A 23,456-nucleotide genomic window follows, 5' to 3' on the forward strand; every position below is an offset into this window, starting at 1 on the left:
TATTTATTTCTTTTTTTTTTTCTTTCTTTCTTTCTATCTTTTTTTATTCGAAAATAACACATTAAACCGATATATTTCAATACCTGCTTAAAATAATTTTGAAAATAAGATAATTTCATTTCCCATAATTTTCAAAACATAAAATCGACAATGTAATATATACATACACATATACATATATATTATCAAAGTCTGTAAACTATTATTACAAATGTAACTCTATATAGGCATTGACTACATACATATAATAATGATCTCTCTCTCTCTCTTTCTCTCTCTCTCTTTCTTTCTCTCTTTCTCTCTCTCTTTCTTTCTCTCTTTCTCTCCCTCTCTCTCTTTCTCTCTCTCTCAAAGAATCATACTTTGTTATTTACATTTACAGCCTTTAGAATAACCGATCTTTAAATATGAACGCCGAAAACAAATCGAGGGTTGCCTCGCGAGATTCTAACTAGCGTGATATTTATTTTTATATTCATATATTTAAACTTATCCACATTAAGAAATGCACGAGACAAATATCTCCTTCCGTTATTTACCGTATAGTATTTTGTTTTTGGTAATTTTTTTCCTTTTTTCTTTTTTCTTTTCTTTTCCCTTTGTTCTCTTTTCTTTACAACTATAGACATTCGGCATTCACATCTGAATTTTGTTGAAGAGAATGCGTAATCGCTCAGCGACAATAAACGACGCATCATTACTCCCTCCATCTATATTTTTATATTATTATATGATTTAAATCGACATTTAGACAATACTCGAGCACGTCTTTTACGATCTCATATACGGATAATCAAATTCTTTCAAAGGAACAAAGATTTCTTTAATTGACTGTGGTGACGCCCAACGAAGAGCATAATGAGGACCACCGGCTTTGTCATTCGTACCGGACATTCTGCTACCACCAAAAGGTTGTTGACCAACCACCGACCCAGTTGACTTATCATTTATATAAAAATTACCTGCCGTGTATTTCAATTCTTCTAACGCCTTTCTCGCCCATTGTCTGTTTAAAATTACATAACAGATTATGTTTTACTACCGTCTTATCTTGTATGACGTAAGACTTGGAAATTACAGTATAAAGCTTACTCGTCTTGGGAAAATATCGATCCTGTTAATGCATACGGCGTGGAAGATTCAACCAATTTCATAGTTTCATCGATTTTTGAATCCTTGTAAACGTAAATGGTTAACAAAGGTCCGAATATTTCTTCCGTCATGATTTTTTCATTTGGATCCTTTGTTGTTACTATCGTTGGTTGGATGAAGTATCCGATGCTTTAGAAAAAATATTGCATTTTTTTTAAATAAAAAATATGTAGTATTATTTTAATAATTAAAACAAGATTCATATAACTTACGAATCATCGTATTGACCTCCTCCGATTATTTCTAAATTCGGTGATTTTTTGGCATGATTTATATAACCAGAAATTCTTTTAAACGCCGCAGCATCGATAACAGCTCCAGTAAAAACAGTGAAATCTCTAATGTCACCTATTTTAAGTTTGTCACGTGTCGCTAAAAGACCCTCCTTTATCTAAAACGAATTGTTTGTTTTAAATATGAGAATAAACATAGAATTTATAAAATATGATTAATAAATAAATAAATAAATAAATAAATAAATAAATAAATAATGTTCAATGTCATACCTTGCTCCATAAAGATTCAGGAACGTACATTCTACTACAGGCCGAACATTTCTGACCATTAAATTCGAAAGAACTTTTTATTGTCCCGATAACAACCGTTTGTATGTCGGCACTTGGGTGAACGAAATGATAATTCTTACCACCACATTCACCAATCAATTTAGGATAATTCTTATATTTTCCCAAATTTTTACCAACTTGCATCCATAAACGATTAAACGTCGGTACCGATCCAGTAAAATTGATACCAGACAAGTAAGGAGAGGCAGTTATTGTATCTCCAAAAACTGGACCTTCGCAAGGGACAAAGTTAACAACTCCTGGTGGTACTCCAGCTTCTCTACATATTTTGAAGATCCACCAATTGGAAAGCAACGCGGTATCTGATGGTTTCCATAGAACTGCATTGCCCTAAATAAAATGACAGTAGAAAATAAATTAAATTTACTCTTACACATTTGTTGTTGGATGATATCGATCAAGAAAGATTAATGAGATACAAACCATTAAAGCTGGAGTATAACTAAGATTACCACCAATAGCAGTAAAATTGAAAGGTGATACAGCGGCAACAAAACCATCCATTCCACGATACCTCATAGAATTCAATTCATTTTTGGTAGGTGAAATTGGTTTATATTTTAAGGCGTCCTTGACAAAGTATCCTTGTATTTTGAAGAAATCTATTAATTCAGCTGCGCTGTCAATTTCTGCTTGAATAACAGATTTACTTTGACCAAGCATAGTGGCAGCATTTAAGTGTTGTCTATATTTCTTTGACATGAGGTTAGCAGCTTTTAACCATATTTCTAATCGTTTTTCGATAGGGCACTTCTCCCATTCTCTTTGAGCTTTAACAGCAACATCGATAGCTTTCTGTATTAAGCCTGGCGTAGCCCAATAATATTTAGCGATTTTGGCTTGATGATTATGCGGCTAAGAAGTAATGTAACATAAGAAACTTCTTCTTATTAACATAAACCAATAATATATTTAATAATAATATGTACCATGACTTGATATTTGCACAGATCTGTCTTGATTTCTTCATCTCCGATGACCAAAGGTACTTCAGTGCATTTGTTTGCCATTTCATCCAGGACCTTCTCTAATTCTGCTCGTTCCTTGCTGCCTTTCTGATACCCAAGAACAGGTTCGTTCTCCAGTGGAAATTCTGGAGGATTTGATACAGGCACTATAGATCCTAGGCATCTTGTACCTACTCTGCAAATAATAATATTAAAAAAATTTTAATAAAAAAATTAAAAAAAATAACTAAAAGCATATTCTTAAAGGAGACAAAAAGATAAGAGATAAAAGTAAATATTATTCCGGCTATAAAGCATGCTGATAATCTTTTTCAATATTTATCTGTGTACAGACACATAACTTGGGACACTCTGTTCACAGTGTTATCTCTCAACGAGATTAATTCTATGCAAGCAAATTAATCCAATTCAAATTTCAAGCCACTGTATACATTAACAAACAAAATTGAAATTAGATGTACATCAAAAATAAATGAATAAATAAATAAAGAAAAATGAATCATGTTTTTCTAAAAATACATTAAGTTTAAAAACAATAAAATATTACATAAATGTAAATGTACGACGGAACAGGATAATGTTATTTATACTTGCTTTACTTTGCTAACTTTATGTGTCAAACGCTATGATTATAGGCTGTTACATAACGCAATATACTCAGTGACCCTTTTCATTGAGATTATCGCTCAAAAAATTAATTAATTATAAAACAAAAATCATAAATAAGAATATTAATGACGATAATATTTACTTCTGAAAAAGTGATATATAGATAATGTTAATTAATGAATTAATTAGTAAAACAAAATAAAAAAACATCAATGAAAGATCTTACGTAGGAGTGTATCAAATTTAGAGAACGTTAGTCCCAGCAAGATGTGGGCGTGTGGAATTTATTTTGATTATAAATAAATGAATGCACATTGATGTTATATATTTTTCGTGACGTCATAAATCCAAACGGTTTCTTAATAAACAAATAAATAAAATTAAAATAAATAGGATGGAGTGATGCGAAACTTCGAGACGCGTGCACATATGCGTGACGTCACGTTTAGCATTGAGGCATAAAAAGAAGAAAAAATAATGTTTCATGAAGGAAAACGAAAGGGGAATTTAAACAAAACGTAGCCACGAATGAGCTAATATTCAAACTAATTAAAGATAAGCTAGAAATGAGTTATCCTTGGTAACAGATGTTAAAAAGAACACCGCATAGTCGTCATGTAAACGGGAACGTTCTTCAAGGATACAGAAAATTACTATCGCTTTCACCGCACTATTTAATTTTAAATGTATTTAACTAATGAGTACTTCCCCCTCCCCCCGAAAGATAAGAAAGAATTAAAAATGTTAAAGGAAGAGTACATTGCAAAGAAGAATTAAAAGACCATTGACAAATTGATCTGAATGGAAGGGAATCCCGTTGACAGTGTTATGGCAGATATTGAGACAAATTAAAAAAAAAAAGTATTGAAAAACAAAAAGCGAACGTAATTGCGTGATAACTCAACGCATTTAAAATTACCGTACATATCTCTAGCTAAAAATGACACACACACATACACATGTACGTACAAGAATAAATCCTATTGAAGTTATGAAATAAAGCACGTAAGAGTTATTTGGTCAACGAACCCAATTCGAATATTGGGTTCGTTTTCGTCGAACGTTTGATTTTCTTGTCCGTGTTAATAGTGTAAATAAATTATTCGTATTCACAAATAAGTTAATTAAAAATAGATAAACAAAAAAGTAGCACAGCAATAACATAGTAAAGTTTAGGATCGTATAAGTGAAGAAGTGCATAAGATTTATTCTTTAAGCCTTCACACGGATATAATAAAACACACATATACAGATATAATTATTCTTGCGTAGTATGAGACTAACATAAGAGATGATGAGTGCTAGCATACACATACACGTCACACACACGGTATCATATAAAGGTACATAACAGAACATATACAGGTATGGATGTTGAAATACATAGAGCACACGGACCAATGCTTGAAAATAATCAATATATTCCCTAGTATTCGGCTTGATGTCAGAAATAATAAAAGATGTCATGAACGATAGGATTATTCAAGGATAATGAAATATCTTCCGCATGGTTCTACTCACTTTTGGCTATTCGCTATAAAAGCTTGACGACAGATATTCAACATCGTGCTCTTCTCTAAACTCTTTGGTCCTCCTCCCTTTTACTTTACTCCAACGCCCCCTCTCACTCTCGCTCACGTTCTTTTCCCCTCTCTCTTTTTCTACTATCCTTCTCTTTTCCTTTCTCTTTTTGCGTCTCTATCTTCTTCCTTCGTTTGACAAACTTCTCTTACTCACGTTTTCAAATCGAATGACCAAATTCATTTACCTGTCCCTTCCTTTCTTTCTTTCTTTCTTTCTTTTCCCTTCTGTTTGTTAATGCACTGTACCTCCGAAACCACAAAAAGCGACAACGACAGTCATCGGACAAATGGTAAACCCAACCACCTTCGCATACCCCCACTTCTTTTAAATTCGGACCGTATAACCAGGGCCGTATCAAAGGTACTACCGAATTACAATACACTAAACGCATGCGCCGATTTTAGAAAGAACAAATATATAAATCTATTATCTAACAAGAACAGTTCGAAATAACTTAGGGTTAAACACACACTTATGTAGTTTCTTTGTTTTCTTTTCAAGAAAAATATTTGAAAAATAAATAATTTTTATTATATATTTAAACCTATTATCTAACGAGAACAATTCAATAATTTATGGTTGAACACGCTTAAATGACTCATTGTCTTTTTAAGAAAAAAATAAATAAACAAATGGAATAAACAATTTTTATTCGAGTTTTCTAAATTTTTATCAATTAAATTTCTCTCAAATTCGATTAATATTTGCAAGTTAATTCATACTATTAGCAATTACTTTATTATATCATCGTATGACAACGATCATTTATCGCGTCAAATCGAATGGTGACCAAGAGTCACCGTTCGAATTGCTACAAAAAAGTAAATGGTAATCGAGAGTTGCCTCTTGAATGCAAAGGGTTAATTTTTAACAAATGATCGTTCAACTTTGATTATTTAATGATACAAAAAACAACAATTGTATCACACGAGTTTACATATTTTTTCTTTTTCTATTCACTTACAATACGTACATGTATATTTATGCACATACTCATTATCCACTATTCAAGAATGTTAGAGCGGAATAAATTTATATGACGTTGAACTAAAATAATATCGATATCGACATAAATAGAATCGAAGGTTATATGTTTCTATGTATTAATTCTATTCGTATTTACTTTATATTTCTAATTTTAATTATTCTTTATTATTATTATTATTATTATTATTATCCTTTATTTTGCATTGCTTTTATGGTTAATTAAAAAATTATAATATTTTTTTTAAATTAAAATATAAATAAAGTTGTTATCCGCAGGATCGTTTCTACATTTTGCGGGGCCCCTGTATGAAATGGAAAAGCAGAGAGATTAAAAATTAGTAACATATTTATGCAAATTTTTAATGAAGTAATATCTTGCTAATTGTTTTATTAATTAAATCCAATATACAAAAATATATTTAGGTATATTAACTTATATGATAATTAAAAATAAAAACATCAATTGATTTTCTTTATGAAATGTTTAATGTTCTGTGAAGCTCAGCACCACCGCACATTTCGCACACCCCATAAATACGGCTTTGGTTACCCATGTGGAATAAGAAAATTGCGCCTAATGGCATGCAAAAATATAACAAAATGAAACAATAGAAGCAAACGAGTAGGGGCAGTTCTTATCAGTATGTACACAAAAAATAATTTTAAGACTATCACAATATCTATGCTCTATCTACTCTTATCTATTTTATATATATGTCTATATATAGTAGTGTAAGTACATATATACTTACATTTGATTAATACTATTAAGGGTTGCTATGTGAAATTCAATAGATTAATCAATGAATCAAATATATTTCCTTATATATACAAGGTGGGATAATAACTCTGACCACTTTGAATATCTCCTTTGTTTACAATCACATTAAAAAATTTCAAAGAGAAACTAGCAGCACTATTGCAAAGGGAAATCTAATGGTTGAAAGAATTTTGTTTCAAGGTCATTTTTTTAAGAGATTTCAAGATTATAATGTAACTTTTTCCTTTAAGGTTTTTGCATATAATTCTAAACAAAAAAAATATGTGCGTCTTCTTATTTATATGGTCCATCCTGTAATGTATGCATATGTGTATCAATATATACATATATATGTATATTTTTATTTTATTAAAAATTGATAATATATGTATAGAAAGTAAATTTGACAAAAATATTACAAATCTAATAGATAATCTGTAAACAGAACCTTTATTTCATTTATCCTGTCATATGAATCAATTGTCTTCTTGTTGCATTTGCAATTCTCGAAGAAGTTGCGCTCTTTGTTTTTCTAATTCGTCTTCGGAAAGTTCGTGATGTTCCGTATTTTCGTTAATGGATTCTTCGCTATGAACAGATGGTCTCCTATGTTTTTCTTCTTTTCGCCTTCTCTCCGGAGATTCTTCGGAAGACGGTAATCTTGAGTGAGAACGCTATAAATCAACGCATACATATATAAGGAATGTCATAAAAAATAGCGTTGGACTTAATATTAAAAATAAAAGATATACATATGTGTTGGTGATTGTAATAGTGAATTAATATAAACCAAAAAATGGAAAAATTGGATTTTATGTGATTTATTGGATGTTAAGATTATTTATACTATAACACATGTATCCTTTCATCATCGTGTTAATTAAGCGTAACTTACGGAATGACTTCGACCTCTCTTCTTTTTACTCTTCTTTTTTTTCGTCTTTCTCGTATCGGATTCGGAACTTTCCGATTTACTGGCTATACTTGCAGAACGCGATTTGCGTTGTTTCTTTTTAAATCCTTTATCACTGCACTCAGATTCCTATTTAATTATTAATATATATTACACTTTGCAAGGATGAAATGTACATCTAAGAAAAAAAGCGAATAAAAGAAAACTTTACATACGCTATGCGATCGAGATCGGGATTTTCGGTTCTTTTTTTTGGTTTTTTTCTTTTTACTTCTTATATGATGATGACTACAACTTTCTTCAAGCTCGTGTTGATAATCCTTAAAAATACGTATTCTCTCACTTTCCAACGTTATTGCTTTAAAGTCAGGCTCCTCTTCCAATTTATTTCTCACATCTTCCCACGTCATCTGATAATCTACGCTAATAGTTTTCAATAAATTTTTAAAACTCGTCTCCAATTTCTTGAATTTACGCGTTTCCTCTTTAACTCGCTCCTTCTCCCGTGCCTCGGCTTTTTCGAGAAGCAAATTGTACGTTAATTTAACGTTTCCCGCGTCCAGCGTAGCAGACTTTCGATCTTCGCAAACAACCGTTGCAAATTCTTCGAAAGTTGTACTGACTTGCACTTCGAAATTTTTATCTTTAAGAATTTCACGAATAATTTTCTTTTCGTCGTGAAACCTAGACTTCAAATCTTCGACATAAAATTTAAACAAATCTAGAGGAGTTGATCCCGGCTGTCCCAGCATAACTGAAAAACGTAAATCTGCGGATAACATTGGATAAAGTTCTACCCAAAGAGACATGGATGTTAATTTTCCTTGTTCATGAAGTTCGTCCAGTAAACTCTAAAATATAATATATGTGATATAAGATTACAAAGGATATTTTAAATTAAAAAATAAATTAAGTTTAAAATATAGAAAAAGAAATATTTACAATAAAACCATCACGATTTTTTCTTTCTAGTCTTTTTCTTCGCTTTTTCTCTCGCTCTTTTTCCTCTTCTTCGTCCTTCTCTAAATGTCGAATATGATTTTCAAATACCAGTAAAGCATCTTCTTTATCCATTTCAAGTAAATCTGCATCTTCCGCAAAGGCTGAATGTTGCAAGAGCAATGCTTGTGCTTCTTGCCATGTAGTTCTATACGTCACATCTGTCATTGAGTCTAAAACATGGGAAAGCCTTTTGGTATTTCTTTTTTTTAATTGTTTCGCTTCTTCCTTTTCACGTTTCGCCAAATTAAATATAACGTCTTCGTAAATGTCTCTTCTATCTGGATCTCCCACCGCTCTCCATAGTTCCAAATTGCCAAACATTTCTTCGCATTTATAATATTTCGTAGTACTTGTCATTCTTTCATTTTCCAGTAAAAACTGTTCTAAATCTTCTTTAGCCCTTTTTAATCTGTAGCAATTAAATATATATAAAAAAAATAATCCATAAATGCAAATATTTCAAAATCAAATATACGTTATCGACTAAAAGTTTAGGTACATACTTTAGTAGGAGTAAACAATTTATTGAGACATCACTACTTAAATTTGAACTTAATATTTACAAACATAAACACCTAAGGTATTGCAATGTGATATCAAACAATACTGATTATTGTGAAAACATTACTTACAATTTAAAAAATCTGATGAATATTGATAACAGTAAAGTCATATAAAACACATTTAAGAATAAAAGAATCTTCAAAAAATGGAATCTATAGTTTGTACATAAGTGTGTACCCAAAATTTTTGGTTAACTATGTATATTAATATTTACTTACCTTAATCTTTCCTGTTCCCGTTCCTCTTTGAGCTTCTGCGTTTTATATGCATTAAATGCTTGTTTACGTTCGTTTAATTTCTTCATTTGTGGATATCTTGGATCATTTTGAATAAGTTTTACTGCTTGTTCCCATGTAGCATTAGATGGCACATCTCTTTCCTTCAATAATTCTTTAAATGCTTCTATTGCTTCTTTTTTATCTTTGAACATCATTTTGGGTTCAGGAGTACTAGTCCGGCTATCATTTGCTGATCCTTTCGCAGAATTACTATCTTCATCTGGTTTTGTAGGTGGTGTTGGAATATTTATTGCTGCGAGTGTTGCAGCCATAGCTTGTTCAATTGCAGATTTTCCTCCAGGCTCAGGAGTGCTTGTTTGCGATAAGGTACTAATATTTGGAGACAAATGTTGTATAGCTACTGGAACTATTCTGTGTACAAAATAATATATATAAAATAAATATAGAATTATATTTAAAATAATCGAATATTAATTTAACATGTTACTAACGTATTTGTAGCACTAGCAACTACCGCAGCTGCAACAGCTGCAGCCTCTTCAGCAGCAATTCTATTTTTTAATTCTTCTAATTCTGGAGGAACAGTCCATCTGGATTCTTTAGTAGTTACGTTGTGATAATATATTTTTCCATTTTCTGATTTATACTCTTTCCATGGACACTGCGATAACATTAATTCACTCGGTGTTTTCAATTCATCTGGCTTTTCCCATAAAGATTGTTTAGTAATACTATTGTAATAATAAGTACGACCATCTGGAGCTTTATGTTCGGTCCAATCCGATTTCTTCTCTGAAGACACAGGTATACCCGATGGGGTATCACTAGCTAAAGGAGTTGGAGGAGGAAGTCCTGGCGCTGTTATTTGTGGTGGTGCTGCTATAATATTCCATAAAAAAAAGACAAAGATTAAATTACTATGCTTATCAATGAAATTTTTGATACAACTTACTAACCTATTACTCCAGCTTCTGGCGCAGGGGCAGCGGTTATTGGAAAACTAAAACCAGGTGGTGGAATAGAAAACTGCGGTGGCATTATACCTGGTGGACCAGGTGGTAAACTAGGAGATGCAATAAATGATGCTGTAGGCATAATTGGCGGTACGAAACCAGGTGTCATATTAGGTGCTGCTGGTGGAAATCCAGGTACCGCAGCAGGTGGTGGAATTCCATCATTTGATGCCTAAAATATATTACCAAATAAAACATTAATTAAATATAATATTACGTAACTTACTTTTTCTATTAATTTATACTTAACTCTAAAAAAATATGTATATAACATGCTTATTTACTTATTGTACAACAGAGTATTAAATTAACCTATAAAAATAATTACCATTATAAAATATAATAAATATTGTTATAATAATAATTAAGTGCGTTCGAATTAATGTATTAGAAGTTCAACCTCTTTTAATTATATTATTTGAACATCATTGAAACGATAGCATAACGAACAATAAAAACCATTAAACTACTAAAATGATTTTAAATTCGTTTACGTAGACTTTGTTGCTGAACTATAAACTTTTACATATCCATACATAGATGTATGACTGCAGTTTCAAATGGAATCCGTTCTTGTTAAACTTGACCTAGAGGGGAGCCTTATATCAAGATTATTTGACGCAAAAATTTTGATATCGAATATAATAAAGATGACAATATTACAGCTAAGAGAACAAAAATGAGTTTAATATTTTATTTACAATACATAATTTATTTAAACATTAAAATGATCAATATGATAAATTAAAAGTATTATACTATAATGATTACATATTATATATTATATATTATATATTCTAATATATCATCAGAGAGAGATTAAAGAGAAAAGAAATATATTTTTGTAATTTTTATCAACTATTTATTAATTATTTCATCAATTTTAATTTTATAATAAATAATACAAAATTTAAATTATTTTTTAAGTTGTGTTAATAATACCAGATAGCGCTACAATCAAGGCATTCCGCAAAACCCATATAGTGTGTAATTGTATATGCCAACATGTGCCAACATGTGCTTGAATGCGATTATTAGAAAGAAGTTTTATATTTATGCACGAATGAAACAAATATTTAAATTAAATTTGTACATTTATATATGAATTTAAATAAGTTATGCGTTTATAATAAATGAATGTAGTATAAAATTTGACAATTTACCATAGTAAATTAAATAAAAATGAAGGAATTATTAGGTGTTATAGATGAGGTTATATCACAACCTAATCAAGTGAAACCTATAATCGGTAAATATGAAACATACATTTGATAAGATATTCATAAATATATTTTATCATATAAATTGATAAGTAATTAATAATTACTATTTGTTTCAATAATCATTTTCTGAAACATTTTAATGTTTTTTGTGTATCAGTTCATTTTCAAAATGGTCAGCTGGTGGATGAAGAAACTGAGAATATATCTTGTGGATTATTCCATGATAAACAAAAAGATAAAAAATTATTGGCTGTATCCTGTAGACAAATGGTATATAAAGGATATAAACCAGATGATAAACAGCAACTTATGCACACGATGCTTTTACTTCATAATAAAAGAACTGGAAAAATTAGATTGGTCGAAGCAGAAAGGTGGTCTGTAAATGCTGTTCTTGATAAACAAGTGATAGATAACAATAAAAATACAAATGATGAGAAAATTGTATTATTAAACAAACAATTTGGTTCTAAAAAAGCTAAGAGAAAGACTGAGCAATACGAAAGAATGAAAGTTAATGTTAACGCTGTTAAAGATGATCTTGAAAAAACTGTCTCAAGTAAAATGATTAATATTATATCTTTTTTATTTAAGTATCACATTTAACAGAAAAGAAAATTAATAATGCAATGATTTGTTTGTATCATAGACATAGAAATAAATAAAGAAGATTTAGAAATGCCAACAGCAGATGACATTATAACCGACATACATTTACCTCCTTGTAACAGAGATGCTACCAATGTCCAAGATATTTATAATCTGAATGACATCATACCAGAAGATAAATTAGAATTTCTTAACGAAGCAGCTAAAAAAACCATCCAGTGTGTTCCAACAGGGTAATTTCATGTTTATCTGTATAATAGATTTTAATTTCTTATAACTTACTAATATTATTTTATTATATTTATAGCAAATCCAAATATTTCATGTATATCATTAGATCTTTAAAATCAGACCCAGATTACATTAAGAAAATTTCTATTCTACTATATATGGATGCAGTTTCTAAATGGTTAAATATTCCTATAAAGGATGCGAGGAAACGCGGAGCTTGTATTTGCCCTGAATCGGAAGAAGTTAATTCACATATTATCGATTCTTATAGCTTACTAGTTAATGGCGGAAGGTAAATCATTTATGTTTCTATTTTTATTATATTTTATAAACAATTGAAATATTGATAAGAAATTTTTGTAGATTGAGACCAGCTAGTATGAAAGATAAAGCTATCACGCATTGTTTAATCTTAGGTTTAATTATTTCCAATTACGTCATAAATATAGAATTACTTGCAACTATGTTACAAAGTAGAATAGGAATAAAGAAATTATCAAATCTTTCAAGAATACTTGGAATGGTCCCTTGTAAAAATGACAAGAATTCATATACTTTGAAACTACCTCTACCGAAGCAAATTTCTATGGTTAAAAAAACAAAAAGAAAAACAATATAAATATTAAAAATGACCAAAATAGATATAACATTTTATTATAATATAATTTACATATTATATTTTTTAAGATTATTATGTACTAAAGATATAAGATACATTATAAACATTACAAAGAGTAACCAAAATTTGCTATCCAGCTTAATCCATCAACAGTATTTGCTTTTGGCGAATATTCTAAACCGATATATCCTTGATAACCCTTATTTTCTAATAATGAGAGAATGTATTTGTAATCTATTTCTCCATCGGTATCTGGCTCATGTCTGTGTGGCACTTGAGCTATTTGAATATGACCTGAAATAATTGAAAATAATAAAAATATAATTTCGCCTTATATAAAGAAAATTTATATGATAAATGTATTAATACATACCAACAAAAGGAAGAAATTGTTCAATATTGTACGTGAGATTACCACAACAATATTGCATATGAAAAATATCAAGTTGCAATTTTAAATGAGGACTATTGATCTTTTTAACAATATTTAAACCTATAACGAACGTGGAATGAAATTATTATATACATTACAAATTTTATATATTTTTCTAATTAATTAAATAAATAATTTACCTTTTAAAAAATTATTCATATAATAATTTGGCACAGTAATGCTATTAATCGGTTCGATAACACCTATCAATCCTTCTTCTTTAAATTTTTCTACAGCATACAACAAATTTTTTTCATAAACTTTATCGTTGTCTGCAGTTGGATTAATTACTTTTCCAGACATAACATGTATCCTATTTAAAAATAATATTGATATTTTTAATAACACAACATTGTGATAAATTGAAAAGAATTGCTATTACCATCAATTACTTACAATTTACAATTCAATGCTTTCGCATATTTTATAGTTGTTTCAATACTTTTTTTAAATAATTCTTCTTGTCCAGGTATTGCTGCAAATCCTAATTCGCCTTTCGATGTATCACCTACAAAATTACAAGATTAAATAACAAAATTAATTATAAACCTAAGTTAAATAACAAACACTTTGAAATTGTTAATAAATTTTAGGTGCTACCGATGCTATTCTTTTTTGAAATTTCGCGCCTTTACTGTGATTAGCTACAACGCAGCAAATAAGTAAAGATCAATTAAATAAATAGAAAAGTGATAATTAAAATAACATTTAATAATATTAATTATTATAAATGTACCTGTAAATACATTAATAAGGATTTGCTCAATATTAGCTTTGTTTTTCGCGTTAATAACTTCTTCCAAAGAGAAACCCAATGGAAAACCACTTTCGACAGCCTTGAAACCAGCCTCTTTAGCAAGTTGGTATCTTTCGATTAAACTTGGATTCTCCAGAAACATAAAAGATAAATTGCTTACGAACTTTAAACCCATATTTTCTTTGGTAATTCGAAAAAAAACTTAAATGCAACGTTACAAATCAAATCTAAATGATTAATTATTAAGAAGTTTATTATTTGAACATATATTTTCTCATGTACTCTATTTTTATATTTAAGATAAAATTCGCGATAAGTAAAAGTAAGTACGCACGTAATCTATAGATAAACTTGGAGTGGTCATAGATGGCGTAATAATAATCTAACGATTTTCAAATTAAATCTTTATCTCTTAGAGCAATTATAGGTTTTGCTGCACTTCACATTCAATTTTTTGCGAATCAAATTCATCATTTTTCAAATATAATTCAACATTTGGCAAATCTACTTTGTCTACAAAATTTATTTCTTAAGCTTTTGTACAAAAAATTAAATTAAATTCAAATTTATTGTTAAAACAATTCAAATTTATTAGAATTCCTAATCACCTATTATTACATTATAATCACATTCTCTGAAGCAATTATATTGGTGTGTTGCAATTTACCTTTTCAATTGAAAACTGGCCTTCTACTATTAATTTTAAATCTGATCTCATCTCTTCAATGAATTAAAACACATGTACTTTACTTGGAAAAATAAGGCTCAAAAATTTGACTTGCCAAAGGATTGACTTTTATTTGAAAAAGGATTAAATTTTATTTACCAAAGGGTTAAATTTGATTTTGCAAAAAGTTGAATTTCAAGTGCAAAACCTGTATTAATTATTTATTATAAATTCATTCGTATATTTTCATCGATTATATAATTTATAACAATTATCATAATTAATAATATCTAACAATAAGTTATAAGTACGATATTGAAATGAATGATATGTATTCAGTGACATATATATATATTATCATGTTATTTTGTTTTTTTAAAACGTCCAATTCAATTCGAAGAATATTATCACGCGAATGATTATCAAAACGGCCATTAATTTCTGTTATCCAATCGGGTTTATACGAATGTGATATTAAAGAAGAAAGAAAAATAAAAAAGAAACGTTTAAACATTATTCCAGAAATTATCAATCTATTCCAATGGTATATCAGATACAAGAGAATAGTGCTGATGATTCAAGGATACGTTTTAAATTCCAAAAGAGAGTTTAAATTTCGTCCAAAATTGATTCTATACTATTGTTTTTTTCTTTTTCATGACATTGGTTCCACTGCAGTTACTTACCAAGTAAATCCTATATACTCTGGTGTCTATAATCAGAAATAAATAAGCAAGCGTTCGTAACCTTTATCATTCATTTCTGCGTATGTATTATAATAGTAACAACTATAGTTAATCAAAAGAGATAACATGCAATGGATTACAAATTGTGTGTTACTCTTGCGATCCGATAAATTAGTTTTATATGTTTTTCGTCAAATTTAAAATTTAAGATTTCTTATTGTTTCTTTCCTTTTTTTTTCTTTATTTTCTTTCTTCTTCTAAAGATTTATTGCAATGATATATCGGCCAACATGTGTGAAAAATAATGTATCGACTAAAGGAACAAAGGCACTAATAAACTATATATGCATATCATCGATTCGATAAATATAATGGGGAAACAAAGTGAATCATGTTGGTGGTGTGTCAAAGTTCTCAAATGGATACCAGTCCTTTTTATTTTAACGGTCGTTGTTTGGTCCTACTATGCCTTCGTTGTTCAGCTATGTTATTGTAAGTATTACAGATTATTTTTAATCAAACACACATAGGTATAACTTGTTTGTTATAATTGTTTGTTACTGTTATTGTACTGTTGTCGATACAGATTTCTATTCAATTCCCTATTCGATTCAAGTTTTAGTCTATCTGTTCTACACTTGGCATTACTTATCGATATAGTCATGTAGATTTGAATCTTCCATTGTAATTAATTATTCATGTTTATTTCATTTTTAGATAGAGTAGACAATGATGTTCAGAAAGGTGCGTACACTTTTATTCTAGTTTGAAGAATCCAAATATATCAAACTCTATACAAAACAAAATGGAATTATTTTGTATTTGTTTGTAGCGTTCTATCTCCTTTTCTTCCACATATTGTTTCTGCTCTTCTTATGGTCCTATTGGCAAACAGTATCTACAGATTTAGTATCTGTCCCAGAAAAGGTAAACATATAAATATAAAATATATATTATATATCAATTATATGTTACATATAATAATTTGTATTTATTATAGTTTAAAATACCAGAAGTAGAAATAGAAAAACTTCAACAAGCGGAAACAGAAGAAGCAATTAGACAGATCTTGGAAAGATTTGCCCAAGATTTACCTGTAACAAATCGTACTATCAAAGGAGGTAGTGGACAAACAACTTAGACTAAAATTTATGTTTATTTTCTTAGATTGATTATTCTAATATAATATATCTAGGTATACGATTCTGCGAGAAATGTCATTTGATAAAACCGGATCGAGCACATCATTGTAGTGTCTGTGGTACTTGTGTCTTAAAAATGGACCATCATTGCCCATGGGTAAACAACTGCGTAGGCTTCCACAATTACAAATTTTTTATGTTGTTTTTGGCATATGCCCTACTTTATTGTATATTTATAACGGCTACATCTTTACAATACGTTATACGCTTTTGGAAAGTAAGTTAATCTTTTTTCTAACAAACTAATCATATTACTTGCAATTTATTTTATTATTTAATTTTGTGTATAGGGAGAATTAGAAGGTATGGGTAGGTTTCACCTGCTCTTCCTCTTTTTTGCTGCTTTAATGTTCGCAGTGAGCCTGAATTCTCTTTTCTTTTATCACTGCTACCTTGTGCTACATAATAGATCGACATTAGGTAAAAAATACATATGAAATGAAAGTATTTTAATATATCAATCAAATTGCTAATTAATTATTATTTTCCATCAACTCGTAGAAGCCTTCAGGCCTCCCATGTTTCTCACAGGAAAAGATAAAGATGGTTTTAGCCTTGGAAAGTATAATAATTTCCAAGAAGTATTTGGCGATAATGCACGGCTCTGGTTCCTTCCTGTTTTTACTAGGTGAGTACATGTTTTAAATATATATATATATATATTTTTTTTTCTTTCTTTCTATGTATTAGTGATTATATATATATATATATAATAAATAATATAAGTGATTAAATTAAATGTTATTCTATAAGAATTAGTAGGAACCATTTGCACAATATAATTAAAGTCAAGCATAATAATAATACAACAAACATAATAATCTATGTGTACACGAAATTTTAATTTAAATATTTGTATCCACACATATTGACTGTCAATGTAAACATTCATTTTAAATCGATGTAATTATGTAACATTTAGAGTAGTAGTTGTGCATATTGCTATTATATATTTTTTCATTATCATTTAATGTACCATAAAACTAATAATAGATTTATTTCTAAAATTGAAAGAGAATCGCAGAGTTTTTTACCGCAAAATTCATTTTAAATATTATATTTTATAATAAACAAAAATAATAATTCGTTGCACAGAATTTGCATGACTTGGTTCAAAAATATATATATATATATATTTTTGATTGAAAATGCACAGAAGATATTTCTTTGCATTATGTGCCTTTGTTAAATACCAAGGTCTAAATTTTTCATCTTGAAATCTGACTTTTTATAATTCTATTTTTCATTCATTGATAGAGATTAAGTCTTCGTCGACAAAACTATAAACTATAATAATAGATAATTAAGTAAGATATATATAAATAAATAATAAATAAAGCAAAATGTATGTTTGCATGAATTTCAGAGGACGAAAAATAGATAGAATAGATTGGCCTTATGTTAGAAACAATTTTTTTAATTTTAAATATATGTTACTCATTCGTTTCATGCTGTTGCATGTGTCTAGAGTATTTCGTTAAAATAGTACAGTACAAAAGAAAGATAAATTAGACTTCGGTTGTTAAATTTTATTAAAGAGAAAAAATGCATCATATGTCTCGTAACATTTTTTTTCAGCGGTTACATTATGCAAAGGACACATTCTGTGTATCATATGACTAAATAAAAAAAAAAACAAAGCACATATTCCTCATCGAACATATATCTTTTTATTCATATTCAATGATAGACACATATTTTAATAGGATCTTTTTTAATACAGTATTTTCAATAGTTCTTGAAAATAAAAATAACGATCATTATTGTTAAATTGGGTTGGATGCATTGGATGTGTTCTAGTCTTGGAAATGGTGTCATCTATCCAGTACGTTCGCAACACCAGGGCTTAACGAATACTTATGATTCCATGGGCAGTACTCGTAACAGGTCAGCATTTTAGAAAGGTCAAATACAATCGTAGTAACTATTTCAATTCTTTACTGTGGAACTCATATGATACTCGTAAAGTATGTTATTTATATACACTCGCGGAAGATTTCTGTGCCTTCAAGATAGATTTTTACATATCTCTTATTTTTTTATTTATTTTATTTTTTTTTATTTAACAGAGTTCCAAAGTAATGACATTGTGTAAAATATTATTTTCAAATATGCCTGGTTGCATTTGTTTGCATTTATGATAAATAACTTAAACTATAAGGAGAAATGATTATATTTAAGATGTTCGTTAATCATTCAAGCGATACACATACATTTCTCGCGGATGTCCTTCAAACCCTTGATAAATTTTGCAATCCTTGTGTCTAATTTTCTTTTCTGTGGTATCATGCTAATACTAACATTGATTGTTTGTTTGTGTTAGAGTTTTTATGGCTTATTTTTAGATAGGCTTCAATTTAATGATTATTTTGCAATTGTGTTTTAATAAGACTGACGTACAAATAACGAATGCATGGAAACTATAGGTGTTTCCTTAGATGGTCGTAGGCATGTGTTATAGAAAATCATTTAAATCTGTATTGCATTTATATATATTTATTTGATAAATAATGTTAATATGTGTTAAATCTAAATATTTAAGAAAAAAAAATTTTAGTATTCAATATTAGTGTCTAATATATATAAAATATTTATTTATTTACTCGAGTAAGTAAGACACAAAAATATGTAGAAAATTTCTTTGTTATTGTACAAATGCATGATGTTCCTGTAGATTATATAGTATTGTGTATTTCATGTTGATTGTTCAATTAAATTCATTGATACGTAATTCTCTTTACTTTAAAAGTATTGTGCATCTGGTTTTTACACAAAGAAAATATTCGTATAATTTTAGAAGTGGCGTAACTATTGTGTACAAAAAAGATTTTGTCATATATTAAATATCAGTGATCATCCAACTAAAAACCAAATTAACAAATAAATGTAGATGTAATAATAGACAAATATTAGTTACGCCAACTCTGGTAAACTTAGGGTTAAAATAGGATGACATAGAGTAGACGATAGAGTATGGGTTACAGTTTTGGAGATGGGGTAAACTTTCCTGAGCGGCTGTACAATGAAGATACTCATACTCTATTGGGAAATGGAACCCAACAATGGGGTGATGAGACAGAACTTGGCTCCGCACCTCCTTATGTGTCTCAATCAGGTATTCTAGATCATGGATACTTATATTGAGGTGTTAGATTAGTCAGAATTTTTAGCTACATTTGATATGTATTTTCTAAGAAAAGAATTACCTGATTATTCATTTATATATATATATAACAGAGTGACTCTCCTAACATGACGACTTCAAATAACTCAGAAGTTATTCGTTGTATGAAAAAATGTTTTAAACAAAATTTGATGATTTATCCGAATTCGAAAAAAAATATTAAACATTGCATCTAAAAAACTGAAGGTAATCCTAATATCTTAATAAAAAAGTAAGGCGAAAAAATAGACATACCATGTATGTCCCCTTAGATATCGTGCAATTTTTGTTTGAAAAATTTTTTCGTACGATGAAGAACTTACGAGTTATTTGAAGTTGTCATGTTAGGAGATTTACTGTATATTAATTACTATATTGCAAATGGAACCTTCTTATTTAATAGAAAGTTATCACGCCGACGTGTTAGAGCGCACGTTATTAAAGAACTTATTGTCTTAACTTGAATGAATTTATGGTCTTAAAAAAGCGAGAGGAATAATATTAATTAAATTAACTAACTGGTTAGTTCTGTAACAATCATTGTTCATTCACAATAGCTAAAATTTATAACTAATCCATATACAAATATTTTTAACGGGAAATTGTATATATTATACAGTTAAATTATAATAACATATGGACTTTTCTCTTTTTGTGCATGATGTTTGTTTTACATTTATTGCTTTTTTAATAATATTATTGTACAGAAATGCACATGTTTTAATTCTACCGATATACAAAAGTATTGTTAATCTTTAATAAATTTACATTGTAATAATAAAAACAATATATAATAAGAATAATATGAAATAAAATTTCACGAGTATATTTATTAAAATGTGTATTATTATAAATACGGTAACATGATTTTGATTGACTACAGGTCCAGTGTTTATCAAATGAATTTGGTAGAAGAAGCCACGATTTTGGCACTTGGTGCAGGGTAATGTTCATTATTTGTTTGGTTTGATTTGAGAAAAATAATTGTTTGAATATTTGATTACCATAAAAATGTGTGAAATAGGCAGAGAATATTAACAAAATTTTGCATTTAATTTAATAGACGTGGCATTTATTATATAATATAATAAAGTTATAGTTTAATTGAATATTAACATAGAAAATAAACATCATTGCAACATCGAGAAGAAAAATCTGTAGTACGGTCACATCGATGATGTTGAATTTGAAATACAATATAATATATAATTTTTTATTTTACATTTAATATAGTAATACGATATCTTTACTAATTATATAATTTTAGACAAATTTATTTACTATTAAATAACTAAATAAGATCTGTCATAGTATTTAACATAATTATATATCATCTAAGCAAATCATTAGCAAACCAGCATATATATTTATATGATAATATTATAATGCTTAGAATATTGCTTGTTTAACCGTTTGAGTCCCAGGGTACTTTAGAAAAATCATGTCATTTTTCAATAAAAAATCTGAACAATGCTATTGCGCTGTTAGGGACTTAACACGGTTAAAATGACATTAATATTCTATATTGATATATTGTATATACTTTACAGCACTGCCGTAATACCTCATGCTGTAAATGCCAATCAACCACTTGTGGATACTACAGAAATAGTTTGACATCTTTGATCAGTATGTGTGATCTTCATCTCTCATCTTGTTTCATAATCCTAAATACATAGACAATATTGAATTTCTCTAACTTGTGTTTTTGTTGTTCATTCTTTACTGAAAATATTCCAAATATTATTCATTATAATATGGAAGAATTTTACAAGAGTTTTTAGATATATATGGCATTCATGAGTTTACAGAGTGCCTTGCGCAAAAAAATATGTTTAATGTTAGCACGGATCATGATATTAATGATACCACCTTTCCTCTCTGTGACATATAATAATATTTAAATAATATATAATGGGTCTCTATATATTTAGCATTACTTATGATATATTTATTCGAATATCTTTGAATAATTGTTACAACCAACAAATGTAGAATTATTCAAACCACGTATATATATATTATATCAATTTGATTTAAAGTTATATTTGGAATACATGTTTTAAAATATGTATTATTAGTATTCTTCACTTTATTGTTTAACAGAAAAGCTGCTGAATTACTTTTGAAATTTTTTTATTTTAATTTTATTTACTTATGAATAAAATAGGTGTGTTATATATATGAGTCTTTGTATATACACCTACAAAAATTTATATATCCTTTAAAACAAAATGAGAGATACGCATTAAAATGCTAATGATCACTTAGCATTATAAACGTTAGTGAGAAAGATCTCAACAAACAAACAAGAAGGAAAACTATTGCAGACCTACATTCTATACATTTATAACTGGAAATTGTGATGTTGAAAATCTATTTGTTCATTATTTGACGTAATGTCATCAAGATATTAATTAATGGATTTAATCAAATTTTATTGCTGATCGATAGTAGTGCTGAATAACAAAAAAACTGAGCTGGCTCGGTTTTCAAGAGATTTACAAAGACAATGTAATTATAAATCCCTCATACTTAAGAACTATCTTTTTTGTGCTCTAATGGTGATTTTAATTCTCAAGATTAGGTCAAAGCCTATTATCTCAGTACAAATCGTAATGTAACAGACATTATCACTGTTAAATGAACAGTACTTTAGATACAACTCATATAGAGAACTGTAAATTATTTATGATTTTTCTCTTGCAAAATATTTCAAATAGAATTTAAGTGCAATATTATAAAAAGAAAATTATCGCTGTTCAAACTCCTAATAATATATTTTATTATTTTTCATTTTAATAAATAAATAGTGATTGTCTTAAGACAATTATAAACATTAGAACAAAAAATAACGAACAGTATTTTTTTTCTTTTTCTTTTTTCCATCAAAGATACGAAAAAATTAATTTAAATTATTATTATTACTATAAACAAATGTTTACGTATAAGAGAGTAAAAATTAAACGCAAGATAATAATATTACTACTACCAAAATTAATTTGCGTCAGTAGTAGAATAAACTTCAATAAGTGTTATACGCATATATAATATATTTGTGTAATGACTTATAATTATGTCGATTAACTCTAAACACGTATTCTTTTATGTTGGGTCAAGATTTTTTTATATGCAAAGCTAATTTATATTCACGTTAAATCAAACTGCCACATTTGCGTATGCCTTTTTACCTTCTCTAACAGACTATTTACGCTTATATTTACAATATATATATATAAAAATAAATATATATATATATATATATATAGTATATAAAATATCGCATAAATATAAGTTATTAATCTCATGTGCATAAAATGATACTTATTAACTCTTATTATCGATTATTTACATAGCAGACTCTAGTTTTAATGCTAAACAAATATAGATTATTAGATTTTATTCATAATGCTTACTAATTATTCCAGAAATAATATATTTCTATCAAATGTAAGTTTAACTACGAGTACTAATTTGTAAAGAAATTT

The 23,456-nt window shown here is 28.3% G+C and overlaps 5 protein-coding genes across 7 annotated transcripts; 2 read left to right on the forward strand and 3 right to left on the reverse strand.

Annotated features, from left to right (window-relative positions):
- Window positions 1-348: 348 nt before the first annotated feature.
- Window positions 349-5,264, reverse strand: LOC122516211 (delta-1-pyrroline-5-carboxylate dehydrogenase, mitochondrial). Its single transcript, XM_043633844.1, has 7 exons — window positions 4,838-5,264; window positions 2,669-2,882; window positions 2,163-2,594; window positions 1,659-2,069; window positions 1,365-1,543; window positions 1,093-1,281; window positions 349-1,006 (listed from the first exon to the last, which is right to left on the reverse strand). The coding sequence occupies exons 1-7, from the start codon at window positions 4,879-4,881 to the stop codon at window positions 772-774; spliced, it is 1,704 nt and encodes a 567-aa protein (XP_043489779.1). The 5' UTR covers window positions 4,882-5,264; the 3' UTR covers window positions 349-771.
- Window positions 5,265-6,354: 1,090 nt separating this feature from the next.
- LOC122516212 (pre-mRNA-processing factor 40 homolog A) lies at window positions 6,355-10,906 on the reverse strand. The gene is made up of 9 exons (XM_043633845.1): window positions 10,707-10,906; window positions 10,322-10,550; window positions 9,857-10,244; window positions 9,345-9,776; window positions 8,503-8,971; window positions 7,776-8,411; window positions 7,543-7,689; window positions 7,096-7,321; window positions 6,355-6,959 (listed from the first exon to the last, which is right to left on the reverse strand). Exons 1-8 carry the CDS (start codon window positions 10,707-10,709, stop codon window positions 7,124-7,126), a joined length of 2,502 nt encoding a protein of 833 aa, XP_043489780.1. The 5' UTR covers window positions 10,710-10,906; the 3' UTR covers window positions 6,355-6,959; window positions 7,096-7,123.
- Window positions 10,907-11,382: 476 nt separating this feature from the next.
- Window positions 11,383-13,176, forward strand: LOC122516166 (DNA-directed RNA polymerase I subunit RPA49-like). Its single transcript, XM_043633757.1, has 5 exons — window positions 11,383-11,627; window positions 11,759-12,160; window positions 12,251-12,443; window positions 12,518-12,733; window positions 12,805-13,176. The coding sequence occupies exons 1-5, from the start codon at window positions 11,561-11,563 to the stop codon at window positions 13,058-13,060; spliced, it is 1,134 nt and encodes a 377-aa protein (XP_043489692.1). The 5' UTR covers window positions 11,383-11,560; the 3' UTR covers window positions 13,061-13,176.
- Window positions 13,114-14,574, reverse strand: LOC122516168 (putative hydroxypyruvate isomerase). The gene is made up of 5 exons (XM_043633762.1): window positions 14,230-14,574; window positions 13,890-14,001; window positions 13,634-13,806; window positions 13,434-13,553; window positions 13,114-13,354 (listed from the first exon to the last, which is right to left on the reverse strand). Exons 1-5 carry the CDS (start codon window positions 14,423-14,425, stop codon window positions 13,167-13,169), a joined length of 789 nt encoding a protein of 262 aa, XP_043489697.1. The 5' UTR covers window positions 14,426-14,574; the 3' UTR covers window positions 13,114-13,166.
- Window positions 14,575-15,207: 633 nt separating this feature from the next.
- On the forward strand, window positions 15,208-21,667 carry LOC122516167 (palmitoyltransferase ZDHHC2-like). 3 transcript variants are annotated; one of them, XM_043633758.1, is made up of 10 exons: window positions 15,208-15,683; window positions 15,867-16,095; window positions 16,321-16,347; window positions 16,436-16,530; window positions 16,604-16,724; window positions 16,799-17,022; window positions 17,096-17,225; window positions 17,307-17,433; window positions 18,606-18,692; window positions 19,790-20,943. In XM_043633758.1, the coding sequence occupies exons 2-10, from the start codon at window positions 15,948-15,950 to the stop codon at window positions 19,947-19,949; spliced, it is 1,119 nt and encodes a 372-aa protein (XP_043489693.1). In that variant the 5' UTR covers window positions 15,208-15,683; window positions 15,867-15,947; the 3' UTR covers window positions 19,950-20,943. The 3 variants fall into 3 exon arrangements, with proteins under 3 accessions (XP_043489693.1, XP_043489696.1, XP_043489695.1); XM_043633761.1 differs by lacking the exon at window positions 19,790-20,943 and adding an exon at window positions 21,519-21,667 and having other exon boundaries at window positions 15,209-15,683; XM_043633760.1 differs by lacking the exon at window positions 18,606-18,692 and having other exon boundaries at window positions 15,210-15,683.
- Window positions 21,668-23,456: the final 1,789 nt, after the last annotated feature.

Source organism: Polistes fuscatus, unplaced genomic scaffold (assembly GCF_010416935.1).
Source record: "Polistes fuscatus isolate 324 unplaced genomic scaffold, CU_Pfus_HIC Scaffold2, whole genome shotgun sequence".
In the NCBI taxonomy this organism is placed as follows: domain Eukaryota; kingdom Metazoa; phylum Arthropoda; class Insecta; order Hymenoptera; family Vespidae; genus Polistes; species Polistes fuscatus.